The 24,775-nt window shown below is 47.9% G+C and overlaps 1 protein-coding gene across 1 annotated transcript; it reads left to right on the top strand.

Moving 5' to 3' along the window:
• The first annotated feature begins 8,048 nt into the window (after positions 1-8,048).
• ENC1 (ectodermal-neural cortex 1) lies at positions 8,049-20,780 on the top strand. The gene is made up of 3 exons (XM_045495474.1): positions 8,049-8,619; positions 12,207-14,021; positions 18,163-20,780. The coding sequence occupies exon 2, from the start codon at positions 12,220-12,222 to the stop codon at positions 13,987-13,989; it is 1,770 nt and encodes a 589-aa protein (XP_045351430.1). The 5' UTR covers positions 8,049-8,619; positions 12,207-12,219; the 3' UTR covers positions 13,990-14,021; positions 18,163-20,780.
• The last annotated feature ends 3,995 nt before the right edge of the window (positions 20,781-24,775 follow it).

Genomic DNA, 24,775 nt, shown 5'->3' with positions numbered 1-24,775 from the left:
TCTCAAAATAAATAAAAATAAACTAAAAGACAAACAAACCCACCCACTATATTGAAGTATGATCGACCTACAAAAAGCTGTATGTGTTCAATGCATATGACTTGATGAGTTTGGGGATAATTATACACCCGTGAAACCATCACCACATCTAGGCCATAAACGTATCCGTGATAATAACATTTAACGTAAGACCTACCCTCTTGTCACAACACAATACAGTGTTGTTAACTGTGGCCGCAATGCGAACCGCACCTCTAGGATTGGTCTCGAATTTTGTTTCTTCTGTAATTAGTTCTTCGTTGGAGCCAGGAGAGGGCACTGTTGCCTCATCCAAATTCTGCACCGTGGTCTACCAGCTGTGCGTCTTGAGCTACAGTGTCTCATTTTCTGGCTTTGTTGGGTGTGGCAGTTAATTTCTTAGGTACCCAACAGGGAAACGAAACAAAACAAAACAAAACAAAACAAAACAAAACAAAACAAAACAAGACAAGACAAAACAACCTTTTGTCTGTACTAGGACAAACACAAAAACTTGAGACTTGACAAATTAAAACAAAAATTTTAAACCATAAAATTGTGTGTAGAAGTTTTTAAAAACACACACGTGCAACAGAGGCAATTCTTTGAAACTGATCAAGGATCTTTCTGAAACCACTGTCTGAAAAATTAGAGTCTAAAGCTGGTGTTCCTTCTCATTTTGGGCATCAAAGTGACAGGGAAAAGACGTAGAAGAGGCTGATACGCAGTTTTAGGGAACTCTGGGATGTTTCCTTCTCCCGTGGCAACACTCATAACCTCCAGAAAACAGAAGCCTTTGTTAAGAGCAAGGAGGGTGCAATGTTGCCACTCACCCCCTACTTCTGCCTCTGAGGTTCGCCTGTTTCTTTCTTGGCCGATGCCATTATGAGCCGTGACAAGCCACGTTGCCATTTTTAACAGGCCCTTTTTAAATGAGGCAATAATGGCTTTATTTATAATCTTTGGGTGAAAAATGGCACTTGAAGAGGACCGTTTCACAATCTAGGCGGTCTGCATTCTCGTGGTTCTCTTCCAAACTAGCAGTCTAATAAGGGTGGCAGAAGCTGAGCTCCTTTTTGGCCCCGCCATTCCCGCTCAAGTTTCCCTATATGTGATTTCTGTCCATGGCTTCAGAGTTGGACTGAGATATTCAAAATGCAAAATACAAATATGCTGATGGCAAGCCGAGCCTACACAGTGTCACATCACAGTGTAGGGCTGAGAAACCTCGCGGTACTGGAGAATATCCCCAGCACCAAGTACTCATATATGATGCCTGTAAATAAATATTTGCTGGATGAATGACTGATTGATTGGGTGAGTGAAGGAAACCACTCACTTCTCAAGATAATTGTGGGTGTGAAAAGTGATTCGTAACTATTTGAATAGACGTGACGTTTAAAAAATGTTACCATTAATTATTTGGGATTTTATACCGAATGCTTTCCAAAGATTTCCCATGAGGCCAACAGAAATTGGTGAATGCGTGTCTACGTGCATTTATGTCCTCACTCACGCTGTTATTTCAAAATCACGAGGAGAGACAAGTGTGGGAACTTGAAGACATCGCGTCTGTCAACATTTCGCATTTCTCCTTTTTTATTCTTTCTTCATTCTGGTAATGGTAACTTGCAGCTTGTTTGGCTGGTTGGTTGGTTTTTTTCCAGACTCCTGTCTGAGCTGAACTCCGTGCAGTGAGTAAAGTCTGGGCTCACAGAGGGCCATAAAATCCTTTTAATATTCATTTGAAGGTACAAGCTCTTGGACCACAAAGGTCCCTTCTCCTGGTCCCCTTTTCATGCCCAGACATGCTCAGGGACTTGGCATCTTGCCCTGGACGCAAGGCATATAGGCCCAACAAAACGCTCATTTTCACTGCTTGGAACAATGATCGATTCTTTAATGTAATTACTTAGAACAAATTAAGAGTTTAGATCCGGGAGCCTTGGGGCACTCAAAGATTATGGAAAATAGTGGGGTGGGGAATGGTTTCGGATGCCCCTGGGCTGTAAAAAGCCACACCCCTCAGAGGCTGGGTGTGATTCTGATAGATAGGTGTGAGCTTTTACTAAGTACACCCTGAAGATCTGCAGGGCAGGAAAAAGTAGGAGCTTACGGTCCATGCGTGCTCTGTCTTTGCCAGGCCACCTTCTAAAAATAGCTAGCGGCTGCTTTTTTAACTGTGTGACTTCTTAAATACCTTTCCCTTTCCAGCAGCTCAGTTTGCTAAAGGAAGTGGAGAGTAAAAATATTGTTTCTCTGTCTTCAGCTGAAGACCGGTGGCCCTAGTGTAAAACATGAAGACAGTATCGATAGGTGATAGGAGGGGGCAAAGGCAAACCCCGTGAATTTGAGCTTTTATTGCACGCGCTGTCGGGTTCCTGGGTGTGGGAGAAAAGCAGACCCTTACATACAGACTCCAAGAAAACCTCTAATTTCACTCAAGACAGGAAGTGTCCTTTAACCCAATGCTACTGGGCAAATGTGGAAATAGGAACTTTGATAATGATTCAAGTTACTTTTACTTGGGAAGGTTCGGGAGGAAATAGCTGTAGGAATACCATTCTTAAACAGCTTACTAAGGCATTATCCAGGCATAAAGCAGGCATTATCCAGGGCTCACCGCAAGCCAGGCACTGCCCTCTGTGCTTTCCATATGCTAGTTTATTTAATCAGCAAAACAATGCTCGGGGCCAGGTGCTCCTATGACCTCCCATTGCAAAGAACCAGGAAACTAAGGCACCAGGATACTAGGAAGCTTGCCCCTCAAACACCCAGCTAGTACAGGAAGTCCAGCTTGATTCTAGGCTCTGTCCTTGACCGCTTAACTGCTAAAAATAAGACACTTTATGGATAGAAAGATGGAACTGAAGTGCTAAATGTCATTAACTCCAAATGGCGGTTTCACGGTTTTTTTCTTTTACTTTTTTGTGTTTTTCCCCCCAAATGTCTACCATGTGTTGCTTTTATAATCAGAGAAAAAATAATAAATGCGGCTTTAAAATCCTGACCCTAAAATCCATAACCTACAGCAGACTGTGAAGATCATTGCATTGAAGGGCTTTGGAGAAGAAAGAACACAGGCAGCCTAGATGGCTTGATTTACTAAAGACCAGACTTTATAGACGGACACCAAGGACAAGTGGCTCAGATGTATCCCCCTCTGCAGTCCTGTAAGCAGCCAGTAAACAGTCTACCCCTTGCAATGTTACCTGGGGCTGTAGGACGTGATGGTCAGTCTCAAAGGAAGAGTGAATTTCCCAGCTACAATAACTCTGAATGGTGGGCTCGGCACTGAAAGGACACAAATACACTTTCACACACAACTTTCTATGAAAAGTCATAAAACAGTGGCGCCTGGGTGGTGCACTTAAGCATCCGACTCTTGGTTTTGGTTCGGGTCAGGGGCGCATAGTTCGTGAGTTCGAGCCCCGCGTTGGGCTCTGCACTGACAGTTGGGAGCCCGCTTGGGATCCTCTCTCTCCCTCTCTCTGCCCCTCCCCTGCTCTCCCTGTCTCTATTTTCTCAAGATAAATAAATAAACTTTTAAAAAAAGTCCTAATACAAAAGTCCATTGTATTCGTATAGATCAGCCACGAACAACTGGAATTTGAAATTAAAAAGTAATACTATAGCCCAATTTAATTCACAAAATACACGGAAGGTGGTGGCACACATAATGGCTGCAGGAAGCAACTGAAATTTTAGAATATGACCGTGTCCATTTGGGTACAATTTTAAGAATATTCTCAAGGTTTATCCTAACAAATATTTGACACAAATACAGTTGAAAAGACATACATGCAGAAGGTGGGAAACCAAAATTCAGAAAACCATCAGTTCAGAGTTCTTGTTTGTTCCCAGAGGAAAATAACTGACTTCTACAATGCTGATAACTTCTCATATTGACCAACTTACTTTATAATTTTCCTTGTAATTTTTATTTATTTTATTTTATTTTTTTTAACGTTTTATTTATTTTTGAGACAGAGAGAGACAGAGCATGAACAGGGGAGGGGCAGAGAGAGGGGGAGACACAGAATCAGAAGCAGGGTCCAGGCTTGAGCCATCAGCCCAGAGCCCGACGCGGGGCTTGAACTCACAGACCGCGAGATCGTGACCTGAGCTGAAGTCGGACGCTTAACCGACTGAGCCACCCAGGCGCCCCTGTAATTTTTAATAAATAGCCAGACTAAAAAAAAAAAAATCCCCATCTTTTTGAAAGTAAGAGGAGTGCTGGGAGGAACTGAGGTCTCACTTTTCTAGGTTTGAGTATCTGTGTTAAAGGGAAGCGTTGAAATGGGCGCAGAGTTGAGTCCCTCAAATCCTCGAACGAGAGAGGACTCCCTCCCCCAGCTCTGGGGGCGCTGGCAGCAGAAGGTCCTCAGCCACCTGCCCTCTACAGACCTGGGGACTCTGTGGACGAGTGCCACCTTGGCCAAGGCCTTGGGCCCTTTCCTGGGTAGCCCACGCTCAGCAACCGGTGGATGTGCCCCTTTAAGCCCTGGCCTTCTGGCTTTTACGGGGGCAGCTCTGCAGGGTCATGTCCACTCCAGACCTGCCCACAGGGCCACCCAAGGCCACCGCTGAGACAGCATTTATCCCAGCTGAACTCTGCCTGCCCGTCCCACTTCCCTCCCTTTCCTTCCACAGGTATTGATCCCAAGGCAAGCGCAGAGGGGGGATGCTATCCCTGGTTCTGGGTCCATGTCCCAGCACAAACCCAACACGGGGGTGGGGGGCTAGGGAGGAAGAACACAAGGCTTTGGTGAGCAGCTGGCCCCTCTGCCACACGGATTCTACGGGCCACAGCCCTGGAGCCCGTCTTGGAAATTACACGAGGAAGGAAAGCAGTGCCATTTTCCACACACAGATTCAGGAAGTGAACCGAAGAACAAAGAAGACACTTTGGGAAGCCTGGCAGGGGACACGTCTGAAATTCGGGCGGGGCTTTGGGGGACCACAGGAGGCAGGATGGCAGCTGCATAGCCCACTGTTTGGTCTAATCCCCTGAGCTGTCCTGTCCCTGGTACCGTGGTCTCACTGTGTTAATTAAATCATTCTCATTAATTCAGCCCGAGTGTAAATTAGGAAGGAATGAAGATAAATTAGGTTTGAAGGCAGCTAATACATTTAACCCCATGCTGCTTATTTTGCAGCCTAACAGAATAACGTTGTTAAGGGAGATAACAAGGCCAAAGCCTTGGGCACAGCTTCTTAATAGCATTAAAAATGAGACCTTGGTTTGGTGTCACAAGGCAGAGGCAAAGACCAGCTCCCGGGGGCCTTTGGGACTGGCCTAACATCTTGAGTCAGGTGGTGGCCATTTTATGACACGGATCCATAGCATTTCCTGAGTTCTTTATGCCTCAGATATCTACCCTGTTTGTGGTTGTCCAGTTTGATCACAGGCCTGTCTAGAGAGTTCTTCCTGTACAGATACAAGATTTGCTCACCTTCTCGTCTTGTGAGGGAAGTGATAAGGATTACTTTTAGGATTGGCTGGAGTAATGACAATTTGAGTTGCTATGATCAGAAATATGCTAACTTGCAAATCGCTTTCAGCTGTGAAATAAACACTAGAAACTGCACACAGGCCTGAAAACTTTTGATACAGTGGTTCAAGCAAACCAGTGCAGTTTGTAGGAGGTCATTGAAGGCACACACATTTTCCCCCAGATGCAAGTTTAGTTCCTCTATCTCTCAGCAGGAACAGTGTCTTTCACTTTTATGCCCTCCGTAAGCTCATTTCTTTCCCCTGCCTCATGTTGCTTATCTCCCTGAGGCAGATGAAGCAAATGTCGATGGTCACTGAACACATTTCAAGATTTCCTAAAGCTACAACATTTTTTTCCTTCTCTTTTCTTGCAGCCTAGAAGGACGGCAACATTAGGTTGAAGACACCAGGAAAATGGCATCGGTGGACGATGACACGATGTCCACAGCATCCCTGCCTGCTTAGCAGAGTTTTGTGCAAAGAGAGATAAATGCTGCTGTCCCGTCGGTTAAGGACACTGCAGTTTCCAGGTGGTGAAGATACAACAGACACAGATTGGCTGTTCCCAACTCAGTGGCTTCCTGGGACAAAATCCCCAGCCAACCAACTGAGCTATGCACATGTTTTATATTTCTAGGCAAGATCAGCTAGGCATAGATTGGGTAAGTAACTGAAGTAAGAAACAGATACTTCTCCTTAATGAGAAAAAGTGTTAACCTCTCAGTTTAAACAGAACGATTCCCCCAAAGGAAGACGTTGCATCCGGCTCTTCAAAGCAGCGTGCCTACTTTGAGCCCACGACCCAGACAGACAAAACGCTTCTAGAAGGTGCCTTTGCAGCTGCCCTGATGGACTTCCTCCACACCTCTCCACAGGCTACAGAAACGTGTTTTTAAAAGCGGGGGGTGCTAGAGCTGCACATAGCCACTTCGCCTCTTTTCAGCACCTGCCTCTGGTGTGTGTCTACACTCTCTCTGGTCCGGCCTGATTTTATCCACCTCTCCTTCAGGAACAGGGTCGGCTCTTCACCTGGCCAACCCCAGAGTCGCTGCACGTGGCTCTTACCATGAGCTGATCCAGCTGTCCCTGGCTTTGTGAAGCAGTCTGGGGCTGAGGCCCCGCATAAAGAATTAAACTATGAAACAGACTCGGAAAGGCTCCTGGTGAGGCTGGCGAGTTAATGCTAACAAAGGACTTCAGAGGGCACTGTCTTTCCTTGCATGCAAGGAGCAAAATTTCTCAGCGCAGACCGGCAGGGACCGGGGTACAGAAAAGTGTGGATTAGAATAAAGAACCGACAGAGTCTTGGTTCAGGCAGTCTCTGGACACCGGGAGCTCTAGGTGGGGCCTCCTCAGCCTGTGTAAACCATTGCTGCGTCTAGTGTTTAGAGGAAAGCTAGGAGAAGGGCGGGGGGGGGGGGGGGGCGGCGGAAAGGGGAGAAAACCCTTGCTCGGTGGATCCTTACTCGAGCTGCAGAGCGAGGCCACTGCTAAGTGGCCGTGGGACCTCGAGCTGGACAATTCACATCACCCTGGGCCCCACTTTCCCAAAGTGCAAAACGAGGTGGCTGGACAGGTAATCGCTACAGTTCATTCATAGATTGTATTCCAAATACCTAATAAAATCCAAACACGCGCTTTAGCTCCCGCTGGAAAACCAGTCCTTAGTGCAAACATCAAAAATGGATTTCGCAAAGGGCGATCGCCACACGAGAGGAGTTTTCGAACCGCCTTCCTTCCTCCTGGCACGCGGCGCTTCAAACAGGCGCGCTGGGCCATTTCTTTGCTGATCTCCAAGCTAAACACAACGGAGCGATAAAAGACAGGAAGGGCCCAGCCCGAAAGGGCGATTTCGGCTCTATCGCCAGGGAGAGGGGGCGGCGTGGCCGCTCCTTTGAGCAGCTCGCTTTGAATCAAGCGGCGGCGGCGATTGGCTGCGGAGCACGTGGTGCGCGCCCCGCGGGACAGCACCCGACTGCGGCTGCTGCTGCTCCCCGCAGCGTGGGGCAGAGTCCGGTCGCGGGTGCCGCACCGCCGGGGTGGGGCGGTGGGGCGGTGGGGCACAGGGGAAACGCCAGGGGCTCGAGTCTGGCTGCCCCTTGCCAGCGAGAAACCCCACGGGCCGCCTTTGGCCGACCTGCAGTGTCCCCGGAGTGGCCAAACTTGTGCCCCTGCCCTCGCCACTGCCCTCGCTCCAGGTGTCCCACGCAGCGCGCGTGCGCCGGGCACCTTGCCTGCCCCTCGCCACCTTTCCTGAGCATCTCGCGGGCTCCGGCTTCGCGGAGCGCACAGCCGGGTGCCTCCCCTGCCCAGGGTCCCTCAGCTCCGGGGCTATCCATTCACCGGGCTGGGCCAGAGAGGCGCAGGCACTCCGACCCGGCCAAACTTCTGCTACTCTCGGTCCCTGAGGGTTGCAGCTGCTAGTGGCTCAGGCACCGTGTCCGCTTTGTCTCTCTCCACTCTCCGCAGGCCCCCCCCCTCCCCCGCTTCCTCTCTCGATTAACTCCCCCGACACGCTCTTCTCCAGCTCCTCGCCGTCGCCTCCTCCTCCCCTTCCTCCTCCTCCTCCTCCTCCACGGCGGGCGGCCTTCACGCGCTTCCTCCCTCCTTCCCCTGGTGTCACTCCGCACCCGCGCCCTCTCCTCCCTCCCCTCCCTTCTCCTCCCCGCCCCGCCGCGCCGCGCCGCTTATAGCCCGGCGCGCGGCTGCTGGGTGCAGACTGCTTGGGCAGCCAGAGTGGAGGCGGCGCGGCGGTGGCGCTGCGGAGACCGGGTCCAGACGCCAGGCGGCCGCCGGCGCGCACAGCGCTTCCTCGCTCCCTCCCCGGAGTGCACTGCCCGCCTCCTCGCGCGGCGCCGGCAGCCGCAGGCTCGCTCCCCCTTCCCGAGACGCGCTCCCGGAGACGCTCCGCGGGTCGCGGGCAGAGGCCGCGGCGTGGGAGTCGCGAGGCGCTGTCCTCTTCCCGGCTGGCGCCCCATGCGCGCTCCTTTCGCTCGGGTTGTCGCCGCCGCTCCCCGGGGCTGAGACGTCCGCCTCGTCTCCTCCTGCCTGGTGACCTAGGCGAGAACCCATCTGGTTGTGCGCCGACGCCGGTCGCCTCTGCTGTAAGTTTCCTCCGCTGCCCCGGACCTGTTGCGGCAGCCGCGGCTTTGCGGGGCTGCTCGGCCTGCGGGGGTGCGTTCGCCCCGGAGCCCGGATCTCCGACTTGGGAGGAGGTGGGGGAACTGTTCTTGGGGAGGAGACCTGGGGAGCCGCTGCTGCCCTTCCATAGCGTGCAGACGCTGGCCATCGCCGGAGGGGCCTCCTCTCGTCCGCGGCCCCCCGGGACGAGCTGCTGGGGATCCGAGAGCCCGGCCAGGGTAGTATCTGTCTCCTTCCTCCGCCCGAAGCGGCGCTTCCCTTGGGGTGGGTGTCGCTCTGCCTGGCACCGCTCAGCCCCTAGGGCCGAGCAAGTTGCACCCTACCCGGCACAAGGGAGCACTGGGGCCACACGCACGCACCCTTCGTCAGGGCATGTTCACTGCGGCGGAATGTCTGTAGGGAATGAATGAAAACTTCCTGAAAAATTAATTTCCTCTCATGCAGGTATTTGGCCTTCAGTGTAATATTCTGAGTTTCGAAGGATAGGAATTGGTGGGCGTGGTGGGGACGAACCATGAAACTTGTTCAGGATGCAATTTCGTGTTGCCCTCTCAGGTGTGGCCAGCGCGTTAAAGAGCGTTGCAAATGTTCTAGGCGGCTGTATGGTCGATTGTTTTTCTCGTTGACAGTGCCTTTCTAAAGTTCCATTGTATCAGTAAGGTAAATGCCCGAGAAAATCTGCCTAGTTTCTCCTTTGAGTGCATTGAGAACAGGTTCAGAATCTTAGGAGATGTGACGGGATGCAAAGTGTTGGAAGCAGAGGGCTTGGGTAAAGACCATTAAGTGAACTGAACTTACTGTAACTAGGAGTCCTTTTGATGTTCACGGTAATAGCAGCCCTTTTCTCTCTCTTCTTTGTAGATGCAGGTTAAGTATATGTGTGCAGTTTTTTTTTTTTTTTTTTTTTTTTTTTTTTTGGCTACTTACTTGGCATGCAAATATTATTTCTCTGGGGGCTTAAAAATGCCAGAAGGATGATTCATTTTCTGTTGAAGGTATGTTTAGTGACTGCATAAATGGCTTCTGCTGATATTTTGATGTTTGCATAATTTTCAACCAGAAAGCAGGTCGTTTCCCTTGGGTCTTTAAGTTTACCTTTTATTTTAAGCAAATATTGCTGTAAGAGTGTTGGATTTTGACTGTGACATGCTTCTCCATCTGGATGGTAGCCAAGATGACAGGCTAGCCTCTTCCTTCTGGTTTTGTGGGCCAACTTGGAAAATGCAGGAGCATAAACATAGAATGCATAGGGATGCAGATCTTATATCCTAAGGCCTTCTAAACAAACTGTTTTCTTAAGTGTAAGCCTCCTGAATGTTTTACACTGTCTGAAATCTAATGCTCAGGGAAACATGTTCTGGGTCCGGGTGTGATCCCCACTCGGTGTGATGGCACTGTGGTGCTTACATACCTTGTGCAGGCAGTCTCATTCTCCAGTTACGGCTCTATTCGCTCTTAGCTTGAGAGAAGGCAGCTTTTGAGGGTGCTTTTGAAGCATTAGCTTAAAAAAAGAACTACTGATTTGATTTGGCATGTTTGTGAGTTTCTATGTAAGGCATAGGAATATTCATACTATGTTTTTTTTTTTTTTTTTTCCCCTCATATTATCTTTTGAGGTTTAAGCTTAAAATCGTGCTCAAAGTACTTGGGACTGGATGTACGAATTCACAAGTGTAATGGTAGAGCATCAGAGATGTTAGGCTCTCTGGAGCAGTGGGCGTTGGTTAAAAGGGACCAGACTGTAGAGGCTTTGCTTGAGGTAAGGGTGATGTGTGGCTCCTGAGTCCTAGCCTAAGTCACCATGGACACTAATGTTGTCTTCTGAACAACAGAACCCTAGGACTTTGTTACTAACTTTCTTCCAGTAAGCTGTTTACTCTTGATGAAAAGTTACAATCCAAAAATGAAGGAAAACAAGTTGCCTCACCTAACGGCTCCGTGGCCCGAGCGTCAAGGGCAAATCTGGTGCTGCCTGTGCTGTTTGCTGTGCTGTGCCACAGCTGCTCAGGAAATCCAGCTTGGTATCTAGCCCGTGCATCTGTGGTACATCATGCATTTGCATGTATTAATAATTACTGCAATATAAACCAAAACAGTAAATATCCGAGTGGTTGAAAGAAACAAGGAGGTGGTAGGTTTCAGCTCTGTGCTGTGAGAACTAGCTGTTCTGGGTTTGGAACAGGTACTGTAACTCACACAGTTTACCCTCTTGGGATAAACAACTTCCTTAAGAATCCCTGGACAGGCAGGTTCTTGAAGGCTTTATTGCTTTGAAATAACAGAAGGATACAGTTTGAAGGAAAAAAAAGCTTGTGGTTCTGCTTTTGAAGGTAGGTGATAGGTATTTACTATGTCTTTAACCTACAGTTTACCTCCTGAAAAAAGCCAAAGAGAGCATTAGATTTTGCAGTAATTTCAATAATATGGAGGAAAGCATGTCAGTCAGCAAATAAATTCTAGGGTGGCCCTCAATTAACGGCTGGCAACATACACACACACACACACACACACACACGCACAAGGGCTTTTGATTTAGATAAGGCAGTGTTTGCATTTTGAACTCCTATGCACGTGCCCATGTTTGCAGGTACATGAGGATGATTCTGGTGATGCACTGTCTAATCGAAAAGAGAGGATGGATAGATCCTTTGTTCTTGCATCTTGTTTTCTAAGAATTGATATAAAGCAGGAAGAATAGAAAAACAGCAGTCATGGGTATGCTACTCAAAATATTCTTCCTTTTATGTTTGCAAATCCTCATTCTGGAAGCTGTCCAGAGCAAGAAAGATGGGTGGTGATCGTGGCCAGGATCTGTTCTGTGTTTTCACAAAAGCCTGCTCATCAGTACTTGGTCATGTTTATACTGGTGTTCTTTGAGGACCCTGCAGTGGTAGAATTGTCTGGTTGGAAATGATTTGTGACACTTAAAGAAAGATCCAATCATAGTAGAAGTTGGCCTAGGCCTATGATTTTAATGTCACGTTTCCCATTGACTGTGATTCAGAGAGAGACTGGATCTTACTAAAGGAGTTCTTAATGGGATTAATTAATAGGTATTTTGTTTTACACATGGCTTTATGTTGCATAGGGCATAAAAGCTGGTGCCCATCCTGGCGTTACGAGAGCTGGAGGCCCAGCATTTTACGTGGCCTGCGTGAATCAGCTGGACAAGGGACAGGAAGGTGTGAGAGTGAGGCCTGGGTTTTGCTGACTTACATTCTCGAGGACTTCAGTATCCTGAAAGTGGGCAGTCAGGTTTTCCAAGACGAACCTGCTTTCAAGCAGTGGCTTTTTTTTTTTTTTTTTTTTTTAAACAGTGTTCCAGTAGCTCAACAGTGTTCCAGTGAATGCCTTTCCTTCTAGGTGGCCGTCTCTGACGCTGGACAGGAGTGACTGTCCACTATAACAGTGGGTAGTTAAGACCAGTGGCGAAGTGTCCTGTTTTCTCTGTTCACGACTCCTTGTTTTGCTTTGTTCTGCTGTTCTGAGCCTCAGGAGCATCGCTGTTCAATGGTCTGTTTTGTTTTGTTTTGTTTTGTTTTGTTTTTAGGAGTGGAAACAAAATGTCAGTCAGCGTGCATGAGAACCGCAAGTCTAGGGCCAGCAGTGGCTCCATCAACATCTATCTGTTTCACAAGTCTTCCTACGCGGACAGCGTCCTCACGCACTTGAACCTTTTACGCCAGCAGCGCCTCTTCACGGATGTCCTCCTCCATGCTGGAAATAGGACCTTCCCTTGTCACCGGGCCGTGCTGGCCGCGTGCAGCCGCTACTTTGAAGCCATGTTCAGCGGCGGCCTGAAAGAGAGCCAGGACAGTGAGGTCAACTTCGACAACTCCATCCACCCCGAGGTTTTGGAGCTGCTGCTTGACTACGCGTACTCCTCCCGGGTCATCATCAATGAAGAAAATGCGGAATCGCTCCTGGAAGCCGGTGACATGCTGGAGTTTCAGGACATCCGGGATGCCTGCGCAGAGTTCCTAGAAAAGAATCTGCACCCCACCAACTGCCTGGGCATGCTGCTGCTCTCCGATGCGCACCAGTGCACTAAGCTGTACGAACTCTCCTGGAGAATGTGTCTCAGCAATTTCCAAACCATCAGGAAGAACGAAGACTTCCTCCAGCTGCCCCAGGACATGGTGGTGCAGCTCTTGTCCAGCGAAGAGCTGGAGACGGAAGATGAAAGGCTTGTGTACGAGTCTGCAATTAACTGGATCAGCTATGACCTGAAGAAACGCTATTGCTACCTCCCAGAGCTGTTGCAGACAGTGAGGCTGGCTCTCCTGCCAGCCATTTATCTCATGGAGAACGTGGCCATGGAGGAACTCATCACCAAGCAGAGAAAGAGCAAGGAGATTGTGGAAGAGGCCATCAGGTGCAAACTGAAAATCCTGCAGAACGACGGCGTGGTAACCAGCCTCTGTGCCCGGCCTCGGAAAACTGGCCATGCCCTCTTCCTCTTGGGGGGCCAGACCTTCATGTGTGACAAGCTCTACCTGGTAGACCAGAAGGCCAAAGAAATAATTCCCAAGGCTGACATCCCCAGCCCCAGAAAAGAGTTCAGTGCATGTGCAATTGGCTGCAAAGTGTACATTACTGGGGGGCGGGGGTCTGAAAACGGGGTCTCGAAAGATGTCTGGGTTTATGATACCCTGCATGAAGAGTGGTCCAAAGCTGCCCCCATGCTGGTGGCCAGGTTTGGCCACGGCTCTGCTGAACTGAAGCACTGCCTGTATGTGGTTGGGGGGCACACGGCTGCGACTGGCTGTCTCCCGGCCTCGCCCTCAGTCTCCCTAAAGCAGGTAGAACACTATGACCCCACAACCAACAAATGGACCATGGTGGCCCCACTCCGAGAAGGCGTTAGCAACGCCGCGGTAGTGAGTGCCAAACTCAAGTTGTTTGCTTTCGGAGGTACCAGCGTCAGTCATGACAAGCTCCCTAAGGTTCAGTGTTACGATCAGTGTGAAAACAGGTGGACGGTACCCGCCACCTGTCCCCAGCCCTGGCGTTACACAGCGGCCGCTGTGCTGGGTAACCAGATTTTCATTATGGGGGGAGACACAGAGTTCTCCGCCTGCTCTGCTTACAAATTCAACAGCGAGACTTACCAGTGGACCAAGGTGGGAGACGTGACGGCAAAGCGCATGAGCTGCCACGCCGTGGCCTCCGGAAACAAACTCTACGTGGTTGGAGGCTACTTTGGCATTCAGCGATGCAAGACTTTGGACTGCTATGATCCAACGTTAGATGTGTGGAACAGCATAACCACGGTCCCGTACTCGCTGATCCCTACTGCGTTTGTCAGCACCTGGAAACATCTGCCTTCTTAGGCGCGGGACATCGTGAAGGAAGCGAGCGTGAGGTAAGACGTTAAGTCAGTGCTTCTCAGCCTTGACTGAGCCTAGGAACCTCCCAGAGAGCTTTCCAAGAGCTTCCCGTCCCGGAGACTGGATTTCATTTGGTCTGGGTAGGTCCCAGGCCTCAGCACCTTCAGAACGTTTTCTAGTGATTCTAATACACAGCCAGGTTGAGAACCCCTGACCTACGGTAATGATGCCAACCCATGCTTAACGAGCCCTCCCTGTATGCCTGGAGCCGGGCCGTGTGTTTCACATGGATCATTTCATTTGATCCTGACAACAACCTTGTGAGATACGATTACTAGAGCGTTTTATAGACGAAAACAACTGATGCACACAGAGGTTAAATAAGTAAGTTGCCCAAGGTCATAGAGCTTAGTCTGTGGAGGAGTTGGTCGAGAAAACAACCCAGGCACTCTGGCTCCAGGGTGGAAGCATGTGAGCATCATGCTCAACTGCTTAATAAACTTGAGCTTCACATTGGTATCACTCCAGGAGACGTCCAAACTTAGATTCCTCAAACCCTTTTCTGGAATGAAGTAGGGTGTAAAAAACTGAATGCTTAAATTTATTCGTAGTTCATTCTCTCCAATATTATTTGTTTGCTTATTTAAAATTTCCTTTCCTCAAAAAAAAAATAATAATAATAATAGCCCCCTTTGGGCATTTATTAGCTTTCGAGCGAAGTCAAGGTCTATCCTTGTAAAAAAGTTGCACCTGCATTGTATAAATTTGTCTGCGGCGTGGATACACTGAACCATCTAGACCGCCTGATACTGCAGCCTTTCAGCGTTAATCAGACAGGCTGAGCCTGTTGTCAGGGCTAACAGAAGTTGTCTTTCCGTGTCATATATCTGAGTCCATAATGGTCGTCTTGTGTACTTAAGAGTATGTAATACCCTTGATACCCTTGGCTCAAATAATTAGTAGGTCTACGCAGTTCAGCGTTCGTGAAGCTAATGGCCGCTTTGCTGCCGTTAAGCATCCTTAGTATTGGCCCCAGGAACCACTCAGGCATGTCTCAGTGTAGCACAGAATACGTGGACTTTGTTGATTTGTTTTGCTAATTCACGGGCTTGTTCCTAATAGTAAGAGAATAAAATCAAAACTTTGCGTTGGAGGAAGCACAGTGAAAACTGACTCATTCCTTGAAAACTTTTGGCTCTGTTTTCCCTAGTATGTTTCACATTTTTGAAGGGGACTTTCAAAGGGAGAAAGAGGAAATCAAGGAGTCTTTGCGCGCAAAGCAAAGAGGGATTTTGACTCATTTGTCTTTTCTTTCCACATTTCGTACAGCTCGTTTTAAGACACCACTAAAGTTGGCCTCACTTTTACAATTACTCTTTCTTTCTTTGTCATCTCTTCAGTTATCTCTCCAGCCCATTACAGTTAGTAGAATTCTTATAATATAGTGTAACCTTGGAATGAAGTTCGTTCAAAGGAGCTGGAACAGTCAGAAACCTCCTGTGGGGAGCTGGGCTGACAGCGTCCCACACCAAACTGGTTTTTGCAGCCTTGCTGGCATCTCAGTAATCCTAAGTAAACAAATGCTCTGAATGTGGTTATTTCCTCTGCGATATGAGCGCATGACTCAAGTCTAAAGCAGGTTTCAAGAACCTTCTAGGCAAACGCATCAATTAGCAGCACGCTAAGTTCGGTGTTAGTCCAGAACCGACTAAGTTTGCATGGGAGAGCCATAAAAATTGCCAGTGATGGTGGTGGCACGTCAAAATGATGACTGGTCGATTGGCTGGCATCCTTGGAGCAAGGTAAGGAAACTGAGGCAGGAAGAGGCCACATGTGCATTCTGGCTCTGGCTCTAAGCTGTGGTGTCTAGACCTTTCTGTACTTCGGATCCCTCCTTTGTCAAATGAGTGATTTGAATGAGGCTTCTCCTAGCTCTGTCCCCAGACTTGGGTGAATTGATAAGGGGTGGGGGAAGGGAGAGAAAAATACCTTGCCCAGGGCCTGGCATATATCAGGTGTTCGATACTCTTAGCTTTGTTTCCTCCTTCAATTTAGACCTTAACTTGTCATGGAATTAGCTTTGTGTGTGGAGTTTGACCATTATCTGATTGGAATGTTTGTACTTCATTTTTGGTGCCTCCTTTCGCAGCCCAGAGTATGTTGGCAAACACTTGAATTCACCCTATCCTGGGTATTTGAACCTAAGCACATACTTCCGGTCCCTGGGAAACGAGCAAATAAAGTGTTAGGTCATATGTGAAACACCTACCCACCCTTGGTGCTCCCAGCCGGAGTCCAGCCCAGAACAACGAAATCTGACAGGGCCCGGTTTGCCTTTTTAAAAGGCGGTGTGAGCCTGCTCAAAGCCACCCTTGCGGTTTCCGATAGGGAGAATGTTGGCTTAAACTTCTCGAGTTTTCTACACACAAGATAGTGTTAAAACACTTAAGCTCCATGGAGTGACTTAAAAGAGGTGCTGTGTAGGTATCAGCCCTAAACTGCCAAAACTTCCGGGACATCTCTTTGATCTCCAAGTGTAGGTGCTAACCGAATTAATACAGTGTTAACAAGAAGTTTCCTTAGGTCTAAAAGCTCATTCACCAAGGGGATTTTACTCTCCTGCTGCTCTGTCAGTGGGTGGGAAGGACAAAAAGGAAATTACGTAAAAAAAATTTTTTTTTCTTTTAATGTTTATTTATTTTTGAGAGAGACAGAATGCGAGTGGGTTAGGAGCACAGAGAGAGGGAGACACAGAATCCGAAGCAGGCTCCAGGCTCCGAGCTGTCAGCACAGAGCCCGACGCGGGGCTCGAACTCATGAGCTGTGAGATCATGACCTGGGCCGAAGTCGGATGCTCAACCGACTGAGCCACCCGGGCGCCCCAGGAAATTGCTTTTGATTACTCTCCCGTTTTCATGGTGCTGTGTGGCTCCAGCCTGACACGTGACAGCTTTTGGATTTTGATTTATTTCTTCCTTGTTTAGATATTTCCTTTCCCTTCCCTTTCCCTTCCCCTTCCCCTTCCCCTTCCCCTTCCCCTTCCCTATTTGAGTATGCAGCATCGTGAAGTGTCGTGTTATTACAAGATACATTCTTCTGGCCGAATGTTGATCTATAGGTTACTGGGAGGTGGGGTAGAAGGATGACTCTGTAGTCTAAGGAATGCCTTGAGAGCTTGAATCACGGTTATGAAACTGCCAAAAGAAACAACTAACGAAATGAATCAGACTTCTGAGCACACAAAAGCGAGAAGAATTCAGGGCAAGTAATGAGCAGCCCCTCCTGCGTTCCCTTTGTGTGCACTTAGAGTTCAGGCAGCAGGAATGAGATTCCTCCACTGGTGCTGGAAATGTGCTCTCTGAACAGATAGGGCGAGTGTTTGAGAGACAAAAACCCTGTGCAGAATTTTCCCCGTATCTATAAAATTGGATACAGCGGGTGGGGATGGCGGCTTGTGTGAGGAGATAGCGGCTCCCGTGCAACGTGCAGCCTCTGTGGTTATGGCACCCTGAATTTATATTCACGCTTGACGTCGGTAGTCTGTAGATCATAAGTGCATACCATAGCTGGCGTCTCCCAAGTGTGGATTGATGAACGTGGAGAATAAACTCCCAGCCTTGGGCTGTGGAGGCCTGGTATGTTAGTCGTGTGAAAGGAAGCGAGACTGATTTCTGCCGTAATGAATAGCAGAGATGCATTTAAATAAGAGGATTGATATGTCTGCCTTCTATATGGTGAATAAATTGATTTGGGGATCCTTTGTGGGAAATGGGCCAAGGAGGGTCTGCCCAAGAATCTTTTTTGACCCTCGGCCGATCGCTTCACAGTGGCTCTGCTTAACCATGGAGATGAGTTATGAATGTTGGTAGCGGAAGGTGGCAACTCATAACAGCACCTGGACGTATATAAGTTTGTATTTGAACATATGCACGTTTAAGGTTTAGTAGAGAAATGAAGATTTGTCCTCGGGCACCGTTGTGTCTGTTCAGCTAGTCTTCCGTATCCGTGCACACCCCATGCGTGTGCATCGAAGGCAAGCGCTTTATCTTTGCACACTTGCTACTGAACAAGTACTTAAGACCTTTAGAAGCAATATTGACCGGCTCTGTCCTGATTTTACCTTTTTTGTAGATTTCGAGGCTACTAACAAGAATCCTTTCGTTCCCTCTGTTTTAGCTCACTCCATCACTTGGCGAGACAAAAACCAAGATTTCGACTTTGGAGAGGCCAAACTTAATGAGGAGGAAGAAAAGAAAAAGGAAAAGAAGTTGCTACAAGACTCGATTACAATCCACCGCACCTTGTAAATGCTCTAACTGGACATGAAGGAGGGGGTGGGGGAGGGGGTGGGATTTTCAGTGCAAGTAGCACATGGTTTAAATATGAATGGATGAACCTGTGATCTAGTCCTTGTCTTGTAATTGTGGATTAATGTCAGCGTTAATCAGCCCCTCAAAGGGAGAGAAAAGCCGGGCCTTTTCCCTTGCTGTACCATATTCAGCATTTGATTTCCATGGGCTCCACCATTTATGTGTAAAATTTGAAATGGTTGTCACCTCTCTCCGAGGAGCAAGCTTGAAGCCTCCACACCAGCTGCTGTTGGAGATTGAAAGCCCAACTGTGGGGCCAGGAGGGGAGCTGGCTTGGCTGGCCGCAGAGTGAGGACCCCTGGACTCTCCACTAATCTCGGAGGGGTTGTGCTCCCCAGGAAGGTTCTGAACAATGGGGCCGTTGTTGGTAGGCATTTGGTGGATGTTCTTTTCTATTTATAAGTGACTTTAAACTTTCCCTTGGCTGTTAAGAAGTTTGTTATAGATTGAGCTATTTATTGTTTGAGGCCTGCATGCTGAAACAGTGCTTAAAATGGTCTTCACGTGTATGGATGTGTGTGGATGGTTGTATGTTTTGCACAATTTTGTGGCTGTTGGTGAAGCGCTTTGCTGCACAAATATGAAAACTTGGGAGTTACTGTTTGGAGTATAACTGGAGGGTGGGTTGGGAAGGGGGGGCGGGTTGTAAATGTCAAGACAGGGAAGGAGTACAAAACAAAAACAAATCACATCGTAGAGGTAGAGGACGCATGGAGGTCGCTTTTCTTAGACTCACTCGCTTTTAATGGTGTTTCGTGGGCCCTACTCATGCTGATGGCTCATGGGGTGAGAGGGAAGGCTTCCTTCTGCCCTGCTCCTTCCCATCCGGTTCACCCACTTCAATCTCAGCTACTGAAATTTGGAAAGGACCAAGTCGCCTCGCGGTTTTTTTTCTTTGTGTCGTATCCTGAAATCCTGGAAAATGCTATGGCATCGTTTTGTATATAGGGCACAGGTAAAGGCATTGCCCCCGAGTTTATTTATTTCTCTATTTATTACCCTGTGAAAATGCTTTGCCATAACCACAGTTACCAGGAAAAGGCCGAATTGTCAACAGACGTCAGTGAATTCGCTCGCCAGATTTGCTCGACCTGGATGCATTGTTCTCGCTTCTCACCTTACGACGTCGCGAGCGTTAGAAGTTCTTCAAGACCGCGTTCACGTTGGCACAGGGTAGACTTCAGCGCTCACCCTTCGCGAGGTCTCTAAAAGAACTCTTTGGTGTGTAAAAGTGACACATCTGGCAGGGAGACACCAAAGAATTACCAGCAGTGGCCCCCGTTGAGAGGTTTTTCCGGGCTAGGTGGGAATCTGTTGTGAATACATTCTTTGCTAGTTCGAGTGTTTGTTTACTAACCGTGTGCCGTGATAGGTATTAGTGCCGGACCCCACGAGGCGCTTCCTCAGGGGCGTCGGGGGAAGGCCAGGGGTTGCCAGTCAGCACCGCTTTCATCCGTGTTGCTCACGTTACCGTAGTTTAGAAAATAGAGCTTAGGACTGATAACAACCTTTTACATCGTGAGTGTGTTTGCATTGTCTAGTGACAGATCAACCCTTCGCATTTCTCTTTACCTGGATGCTTTAGACTAACTGTCCCTGTCTGTTCGTGCCACGAGTAAGTGGGCTATCGCTGGACCAGAAGCAATGAGCCGTTGGAATAAGAGCATCCCAGTACTTTTCCAGCAGTCAGCCCCTCGCTCCTAGATGTGTTGCAAGCCATGCAAATGTCTAATTGCACCCTGGCAGCAGAGGGGTGGCGTTTATACCGTAGCTCTTACAGCTCTCCGGTTTATGATGCAAATCTGCCGAGATGTGTGTGTGTCACTGCGTGATTTCTGAAAGCGGGATGAATTTTCTGCAGCTGTTTCAAAGTTGTGGTCTGTCCTTGAATCCTCTATTAATTACTGTGTGTGAGCCAGAGGGAGCCGTGGTCAGGGTGGGCCCCCAGCCTGCAGGGAACTTTCTGGACTCCCGCTCTTTGAATTGATGTAGGCATTTGGGCTCACTACTTGACCATTCTCACCCTGTGAAACGTCCCCCACTTTGAAGCAAACACAATTCACAGCACAGTGCACACAAAAACCTTGGCAGAAGACAGAGAAGGTTCTTCTTATTCTGTGGACTGGTTGCTGTGGAAACAGATAACAAAGGGCAGCCTTCCACTTCTGGTATAATTGTGTAGCCCCCTTTTCTCTGGGCTTGACACCTGTCTGAATAAGAGTGATTAGAGCTGAATAATATCCCTCTCTTGGCTGTTGAATATGTGGTTCACGTACAAAACTCCGTGTAAGTTGAAGTGAAGTGTTCGTGTTCGTATGTGCTCGGTTGCCACTACTACGTTTTTGAGGTTTTGTAAAACTGTTATTTTTGTTTTTCACAATGTGAAACTGAAGGTCAAATAAATTATTAGAGTTTTTCTCTTCATTGTGTGTGTGAGTCTTTATTTTAATACAGCAGAACTTAATCTGCGGAAATCTTGTGTCCTTTCTAGCTTAATCACGATGAGGATCGTTGCGTGTATTTTCTGAAGGCCTTTCTTGCGCCATCTAGTCACGTACAATCAGGAAAGCAGTTTTGCGCATTGAATCATTAAAAATGTTGGCCTTTTAGGATATTTCTTTAAGCGAAGCAAAACACCTCAGTTCTGGGTTATTCGTAGCTTAGAATATAAAAAGTCACATATCATGCAATGTTAAGACAGCGTGTGTAATATGTAGAAGAAGTGATTTTTTAAATCCAGCTCGTGTGGGTTATAGTTTAGTTGGAAAACAGAGAGAAGGGGTTGGAGTTCAATCCCCTTTTCATCTGATGTGCCTTAGAAATCATTTAAAGTGGGAATATATGCCTATTATTTCCCTGGATTGGCACAGAAAAACACAAGTTTAACCCCTCTGATACACTTAGCTTCCCCCAAGTTTGAAAGCCAGTGTCCCAGCTGGCTCAGTATAAAGACTGAGGAAGACTTTCACCCCCACCTCACGATCACTTCCTGTCACAACAAGATGCTCCTTTATCACTTGGGCTGGGCTCCTTGCTGTTTTAATGTGCAGAGCAATGTTGGGCATAATCTTTTTCGGATAGGCAATAAATGCTACCTAATTAGAACTCTAGGAGAGCTCACGGGTAGGCAGAATGCAATTATAGCCTTTGGACTTTGACCAAAATGCCAGAGCAGATGCCTTGGGCTTTACAGAAGGATCATCCAGTGCTGTGCTGGGTGAGGCTGGTCTAGTGCCAAGTTTTGGAGGCCTCCGATCCCATGGGCAGGGTGCTGATGACCCATGGAAACCCTGTTGATGACACAATATACAACACCACATGACAGGGAAGAGGGAAAAGTTAGCAGCTGGGAGTCGACACGTGGGACTTGGATGTTCAGCAAAAGTCTTGATGTTAATCCTCAGAAAGGTTGAGAATGACTCCTAGGGAGATGATTGGAAATCAACCCTTCATACCCAGCAGTTCTTTTTCTTGATCATCTCAGTGAGGACATGTAGGGAGAGTGGAGTAGAGAAGATACTTCAAATACTTAATTTTTGTTAATTTGGACATTTCATTTCATTCAGACGTTCAGGTCGCCCAAAACAGTGGATGTACTGGCTTGGATCGCCTTCGGTTGCGTGTAATAGGAAAATAGGAATCTGGCGATGATGGTGGCTTAACCGCAGTGGTGAAACTGTTCGGCAGCTGGCAGCCCAGGGCTGTAATGGTGCCGTGCACAAGCCCACGGAGGTCTGGGGCTGCTCCTGCTTTGCCGTCTTGGGCACGGACCTGTGGGCCTCAGGATAGCAGCTGTAGCTCATGGCGTCCCATGGGCTTTCCAGTCAGCAAAGATGGGGACAGGCTAAGGGAGAGAAGCAGGGGCCAGATGAAGCTCTTCTCTTTTCTGGGGACGGTAATGGTTTAACTAAGGACCCACCTAGGAGACTTACACTTCTCTCTTATTGGCCAGAACCAGGTCACGTGAACTTCTAAGAAATAAGGGGAGACCGAAGAGAGGCGTGCTTTCATTGGAACACATTGTCAGCCCACACAAAAATGTGATTTTGTTAGGATGAAAGGAAGAATGAATGGATTGGCAACCACACAAAGAGTCACTTTAAACTATAGCCTCGTTGATTGATTATGTTGTGCTCAGACGACACGAAGGACGTGCTTTAGGTTCTCTCTTAATCCTCAACAAAAAATGTAGGTAAATCCAGAACTTTCTTAACATCTCTGAACCTCAGCTCCTTCATTTATAAAATAAGGATTAATACTCTCTAATAGGAAGAGTTAATAATTCACAAATTTAAATTAAAAAAAAAATCTAATGGTAGTTTTGAGAAAGAGGGGCAGAGAGAGAGGGAGACACAGAATCTGGAACAGGCTCCAGGCTCTGAGCTGTCAGCACTGAGCCCAACGCGGGGCTTGAACTCATGAGTTGTGAGATCGTGACCTGAGCCGGAGTCGGGCACTTTACCAACTGAGCCACCCAGGCGCCCAATACTTCACAAATTTAAGACAAAGCACTATACTTAGTGCCTGGCATAGAGTAGGTTCTTGATGATTTTCAGCCATCGTTTTAATTTTTATTTTTAAAGATTTGATTTTATTTTTAAAGTTGTTTTGGTTTTTGGTTTTGTTTGTTTGTTTTGGAGAAAAAGAGAGCCTGAGCAGAGAAGGAGCAGAGAGAGAGCGAGAGAGAGAGAATCCTGAGCAGCCTCTGTGCTGTCAGGACAGGGCCCAACGTGGGGCTCGAACTCACAAAGTGTGAGCTCATGACCTGAGCCAATGTCAAGAGTTGGACGCTTAACTGACTGAGCCACCCAGGTGTCCCAAAGATTTTATTTTTTTAAGTAATCTCTACTCCCAATGTGGGGCTCAAACCCACAACCCTGAGGATCAAAAGTCACACGCTCCTCCGACTGAGCCAGCCAGGCGCCCCTCCGTCATCATTTTGAAACACTCTTAGGAGAAATACACCTGCTAAATCTAAATGCTAGTGCCTATTTCATGCAAGGGATTGCGTGAAGGGGTGCGGACCCACCACCTAACTCTGTCCTCACAGCGACCCTGATAGCCAGGCACTATCATTACCCTCACTTTGTAGATGAAGAAACAGGCTTGGAGAGATTATCTAACTTGCCCAAGGGAGTGGTGGAGCCTGGGTTTCAAGGCCGGCTCTCTGACCTGCTCCTCTGCATCCAGGAATGTGGAGAAGGGATTCACAGGGCTGAGCCCGACTGTAGGAAACTCAGGGCTCTTTGTGTCCCACACTTCCAGCAAGACTTCACTTCACAAGAAGATCCAAGGGAGCTACAGCTGGAGAGTCCGGCCCTAAGACACGAGAACTGAAGAAGCACGTGGGAGGACTCTATGTGGTGGTTCGCAATGCCCCTTGACAACATGTTCTGAAGACAAGATTGTGGAGAATTTAAAAATAAAGGCCCCCCCGCCCCGGGTGGCTGTTACATTTGAGAATTTATGGAGCTGTATGCTTATGCCGGGTGTACTTTTCTATTTGTACAACTTTTATTGACTGAGAGGTTGAATATACAATGGACAATAGCCAGACCATAATAGGAAGAGAACTCTGACCCACAGACTGCAACAAGCAGCTCGGGAAACCGTAATCTCTAGCAGCCAGCCCGCAGTTGAAGCCAGACTTGTGGGAAAGTCAGACCACTATCTCTAGCAACTGGTTCAGGAGGCCAAACACCCCGTGTAACAACTGCCTCAAAATGGCCAGCATTCTGGTTGATAATGGATGCATTCCCTAATTTGTGTCCTTGCTTCCAATTTAGGACCAGCCAAAGTCAAACAGGCACCCCTGACCATCACCCACTTTTAATCAGCCCACCTACAGCTTCCCCAGGCCACCTGCCTCCGATCAGGGCAGAGCCGAAGCCTTCCCTTTCCTCCTCCATTCTAGAGCTTTCTCACTTCTCCGCCAGCCTTTGAGACTCTGCCAGAATGCAACTGACAGCGGCTGACTCTCTTGCTGTAGCAAGCTCTGAATAAATAACCTTTGCCTGCTCTCATTTGGCGGGCCTTTGTTTACTCTCGCAGACAAATGTTTGTTCAATAAAGTAATTGAATATTTCAATAAAAAGGTTCACAAAAATGAAGTGGGGATCAACACTGTGCGTTCTGGGCAAACCGGGTTTGCAGAAGGATCCCGTTTTCGTCCTGACGGAATAAAATGAAATGTGCACCATACATATGAGAAAAAAATGGATTTTGAGTTAATGGGGTTGAGATTAGGGCATCTGGTTGGCCAAAAGGAGAGCAATTGCTTTGTTTGGGAATATTTTGAAAAAAAGTGAGAACACTTAAGTGAGTTTTTACGGCCATATTCGTGGTGCACATGAATGTATGAATAAATGCAAAAATTTAGCAGTTAATTCCTGGTCGTGCCTGTCACAAATCTTAAGTGC

The sequence above is a fragment of the Leopardus geoffroyi genome, chromosome A1, assembly GCF_018350155.1.
Source record: "Leopardus geoffroyi isolate Oge1 chromosome A1, O.geoffroyi_Oge1_pat1.0, whole genome shotgun sequence".
NCBI lineage: Eukaryota > Metazoa > Chordata > Mammalia > Carnivora > Felidae > Leopardus > Leopardus geoffroyi.
Note: the sequence above shows the minus strand (reverse complement) of the source record. Positions and strands in the feature narration are given on the sequence as shown.

Coding starts and splice junctions, on each gene's coding strand:
- ENC1 (XM_045495474.1), top strand. CDS start 12,220: ATGTCAGTCAGCGTGCATGAGAACCGCAAGTCTAGGGCCAGCAGTGGC.